This window comes from Mesoplodon mirus (genome assembly GCF_964341445.2).
Source record: "Mesoplodon mirus genome assembly, chromosome: 1".
NCBI classification, from domain to species: Eukaryota; Metazoa; Chordata; class Mammalia; order Artiodactyla; family Ziphiidae; genus Mesoplodon; species Mesoplodon mirus.
Window position 1 is genome coordinate 81,753,386 of NC_138976.1, and position 5,106 is coordinate 81,758,491.

Consider the following 5,106-nt stretch of genomic DNA (forward strand, 5'->3'; position numbering starts at 1 on the left):
AAGAAACGAAACTGAGCTATTTGTAATGAGGTGGACAGACCTAGAGTCTGTCATACAGAGTGAAGTCAGTCAGAAAGAGAAAGACAAATACCGTATGCTAACATATATATATGGAATTTAAGAAAAAAAAATGTCATGAAGAACCTAGGGGTAAAACAGGAATAAAGACACAGACCTACTGAGAATGGACTTGAGGATATGGGGAGGGGGAAGGGTAAGATGTGACAAAGCGAAAGAAAGGCATGGACATACATACAGTACCAAACGTAAGGTAGATAGCTAGTGGGAAGCAGCCGCATAGCACAGGGAAATCAGCTCGGTGCTTTGTGACCGCCTGGAGGTGTGGGATAGGAAGGGTGGGAGGGAGGGAGACGCAAGAGGGAAGGGATGTGGGAACAGATGTATATGTATGACTGATTCACTTTGTTATAAAGCAGAAACTAATAAAATAAATAAATAAAATAAAATAAAGAAATACCGTATGACCCAGAAATCCCACTACTGGGCATATACCCAGAGAAAACCATAACTCAAAAAGACACATGCGGGCCTCCCTGGTGGCGCAGTGGTTGAGAGTCTGCCTGCCGATGCAGGGGATACGGGTTCGTGCCCCGGTCTGGGAGGATCCCATATGCCGCGGAGCGGCTGGGCCCGTGAGCCATGGCCGCTGGGCCTGCGCATCCGGAGCCTGTGCTCCGCAACGGGAGAGGCCGCAACAGTGAGAGGCCCGCATACCGCAAAAGGAAAAAAAAAAAAAAAAAAGACACATGCACCCCAATGTTCATTGCAGCACTATTTACAATAGCCAGGTCATGCAAGGAACCTAAATGCCCATTTACAGACGAATGGGTAAAGAAGATGTGGTACATATATACAATGCAATATTACTTAGCCATAAAAAGCAACGAAACTGGGTCATTTTTAGAGACGTGGATGAATCTAGAGAATGTCATACAGAGTGAAGTAAGTCAGAAAGAGAAAAACAAATATCGTATATTAACGCATATATGTGGAACCTAGAAAAATGATACAGATGAACTGGTATGCAGGGCAGAAATAGAGACACAGATGTAGAGAACAAACGTATGGACACCAAGGGGGGAAAGCAGGCATGGGGGGGGATGAATTGGGAGATTGGGATTGACATCTATACACTGATATGTATAAAATGGATAATGAATAAGAACCTGCTGTATAAAAAAATAAGTAAAATTCAAAAATTCAAAAAATAAATAAAATAAAATAAAAATAAAATTTCTGCACAGTTACCGCTTGATAATTAAAACAGTGTGTCCAGGGACCATCTCTTTCTCAATCAGAGTCTTTATTTTCTGGTGAAGTCATTAATTTGTATTAATTGGGTTTCAGTGGTATAAAAAACTGTGGATGACTTCCAGGTTTTAGGAGAGCATTGAGAAACTATTTCTGCTTTATTTAGAGCAACATAAACTTAAGCTCCATGAAGTCAGGTGCTGTACTTTCTTTGGTTCACTTCTAGGGCAGTGCCTATTACAGAGTAAATGTTGAGTAAATATTTTTGAGGGAATAATGAACAACTGAATAAGTCACTATATTGACCCAGAGGTGTGGAATTATATGGGAACCTAGAAAAAGTTAAGAAGGTAAAGTATTATTTGAATGTTTCACGTTTATTCAATTTGCAAGAGACTAATGGTGCTTCTTTTATTGCCTCTTACCTAACAGCACGGTGACCAATTTGGAAAATTTACAATAGATTTGAATCTGATGTACATACAGAACTGGTAGTTATTTTATTTTTTTTTTTTTTTTTTTTTTTTTTTTTTTTTATTCTCTGCAGATTTATTGTTGAGTAATCTTATCTTTATATAATACAGAACAATTAAAGCTGACCAAGTGCAACAAATAAGCCTGCTGATTACACACATAGCTTTATACCAACCATATAACGCAGCCAGTTGTCAAAATTCCAAAAACAGAACATCCAAACTTCCAACATACTAATGATCATTCAGACCAGTGAATAAATTTGAGGCAGATCAGTATTCCCAAATCGTAAAGTTATCCAATAACTTTGTTTAAAAGCATAAGAAACAAGGGCAGACCGCTGTGCTACCAGCACTGAATTTTTTTTGCACCAGAAGCTTGCCCAGGAAACTCAAAATTGTTACTGCCCTACGATACTTAAGATATTTAAAGTCCAAATAAAGAATCTACTGGCTCTAACATTCTGAAGTTTACCAGATGCTACCAAAAAATAACTACATGAGGTGTTGCTAAATATAGGTTGGATTTACAAAACTACTTTCGTTTTTAACATTTCTGATTGACATCTTTAATTACTTTGCACCAGCCTGGCAAAATAAGATAAAGTATGTTGGTGTTCGTGAACTGAAAAACCTAACTTGGGAATTAACAGATCTCTGCTCAGAATAAGGCAATCCATTTGAAGAGACAGAGGAGAATATCTGGGCTGGAAAATTTTGCAAAGCTGGTTTACATGAAGATGTTTTGTCCCAAATTCAGACAATTCTTCTAACATGCAAAAATTTTGGCATAAAATTGGTTAATGTTTGAAAACAAAGAAACAAAAGAACATTGAGTATAACTTCCTAGAATGGAGAACTCTAATTTGACACCATCCTATCTAATAGGCTGAAAACCTCAATTAGTTACTATACTTAAATAGGCTTCAGAAAATTCAGTTTCTCCAGCATTAAGTCCAGCTACTCTTGCTCGGTTCCTGTTGTGCTCACTTTATAGCAAGTCAGTGGTCCCTACAGCCTGACAAGAGATCATTAGCCTGATAACATCTAAAAACGCCAACTCCAATAGATTTAGGGACTTGTCATGATGCATTCATGCTAAGGGGGACTCACTCGAGTTCTTACCATCTTACCCAAAACTCTTAAGGGTAGAAAGGAATCTTCCAAGTGTATATATACTATTCAGTGATGTTCAAGACTTAAATAACACCATTAAACTTTGAATGTAGGTCTGTATGAATATGGTTAATATCAAGGTTGACTCCTGAAGCCTACCAAATTGAGGAGCGTTAATACTGAACACAAATCAAAAATCTAATTAGAAACATTTTATTTTAAATGTGCCAAATAAAAACCCACATTTTCAGACCATAGGATGTTAATACATTCAACAAAAATTTATATTACCTTACTGCTGTGAATTTACAGAGTAATAGTCCAGATCCGTTTTGATTAGATGGTTGAATTACCCTTCCCTAAGTTACACTTTACAGACATCACAAATCCCTTATAATAATGTAAACAAAATAACTTTTCCCTAAAAGGTGAACTCGAGAACTTCAGTCCACTCTTTCAGGACTTGCACTTCTTCGCGGACTTCCTGATGGGGAACGACTTCTTTTTGGAGATGGAGATCTGGACTTCGATCGGCTGCTTCTTGGTCGTGAAAGAGACCTGGATCTTGATCTCGACCTGGACCGGGATTGGAAATACCTCGATCCTTTTATAGAACCAGACCTAGATCGTCTGAGTGAAGCTGATCTTGATCTACGAAGAGACACAGATCTTGATCGCCGAGGAGATGCTGATCTTGACCTCCTTCCCCTGCTCCTGCTGCGAGAGCGAGAGTATCGCCTACCTCTGGATCTTGAATGTGATCTAGACCGTGACCTGCTTCTTCTTCGGCGGCTATAGCGGTGACAATCATAAGCATAATGTCCCTTTTCGCCACACTCATAGCATCTATCATTGGGATCAAAGGGACGTCGGGCAGGTGGTCTATCAAAACGAGATCTCCGAGGCATGCCTGTTGATAGTTCAACTCTCACTCGGGAACCACAAATCACTTTCCCATCCAGGCCTCGCACTGCATCTTCTGCATCTCTAGGATCTTCAAATTCCACAAAGGCAAATCCCGGAGGATTTCTGGCAATCCACACAGTTCTTAAGGGACCATAATAACTGAAAGCCCTTTCTAACTCTCCTTTGCCAGCACCAGTTCCCAGGTTACCAACATACACCTTGGTTTCTCCTCCGTACCGCCCGTAACGCGACATGATGACTGGCCTGCGAGCTCGGCTCTGTCAGCTCGCAGCGCCCAGAGATCGATTACTACAAAACCTACAACGCAAACACACTCGCCAACGGTCCCGGCGGCACTACCTGGTAGTTATTTTAGATCATTGATCCTCTTTCCATGCTTAGTAACTACTGTTCAGATACATACTAAGAAAAAGATTAGAATACCTTACAAGTCTTCAGAAATAATAAAGTAAATAAATGTAATCGGATCAAATCAAAAGTTTTTCTGAAGCTCTTGTGCTAGATACCGAAAGAAACAGTTTGCCCTTGTAGTAGAGAGCTGTGCCATATGAGGGAAAGAAAGTTCTCTGACTTTACTGAAGCCAAATGCTTGCTGACATTAAAAAGCAGTAACTACTAAAATGGACCAATCATACTCTCAAAAATAGGCTAACCAAAAAAAAAAAAAAAAAAAAAAAAAAAGGCTTACCAATTCCAAAAATCTACCTTTCTTTCAACTCAGACACCATCTATCCTTCCCTCTGAAGCTAATTTTGCGAACAACAAATTCTTGGAAGAGAGGAACTAAATCTAAATCCTATCAAGCTCTTAAGAGAACTTGAGGTAGAAATGCCCTGCAGCAATGCTCTGTTTGGTACCAGCTGATTTTGTAGCAGCAGTTGCAATGATGTGGCCTTTTTCTTACTCAGTAAGGTGTTTTATTATAAAGTTTTCTTAATTACACTCTGACTGAATAACATATCCCTTTAGAATTGGATTGTCTACAAAATGAATATGAATAGTTATTTAACACCATACACCAACATGATTAATTTTTACGCTCATTTAATGTGAAATTCCATCAACATAGTAAGCACTTGATGAAACACAGACACACTCATTCTCCTAGTTTTTGCTATGAGCCCCACACTTAAACAATTAAGGTACCAAAATAAAGAGATAGTTGGAAAGGAGTTAAATAACTTTTGATAAAGAGGATGCAGAAACTAGGAATGAACTCAAGCTTGAGGAACTAGGAATAAACACAAGCTTGGTCTTCTTTAACCAAACTAAAAGTGCCCTAAGAAAATATTACAAAAGGAAGAAGGACAGGTATCTG

At 38.9% G+C, this 5,106-nt stretch overlaps 1 protein-coding gene across 1 annotated transcript; it reads right to left on the minus strand.

Moving 5' to 3' along the window:
* Positions 1 to 3,058: 3,058 nt before the first annotated feature.
* On the minus strand, positions 3,059 to 4,116 carry LOC309794680 (serine/arginine-rich splicing factor 7). The gene has a single exon (XM_082606500.1). It carries the CDS (start codon positions 4,019 to 4,021, stop codon positions 3,305 to 3,307), a length of 717 nt encoding a protein of 238 aa, XP_082462626.1. The 5' UTR covers positions 4,022 to 4,116; the 3' UTR covers positions 3,059 to 3,304.
* Positions 4,117 to 5,106: the final 990 nt, after the last annotated feature.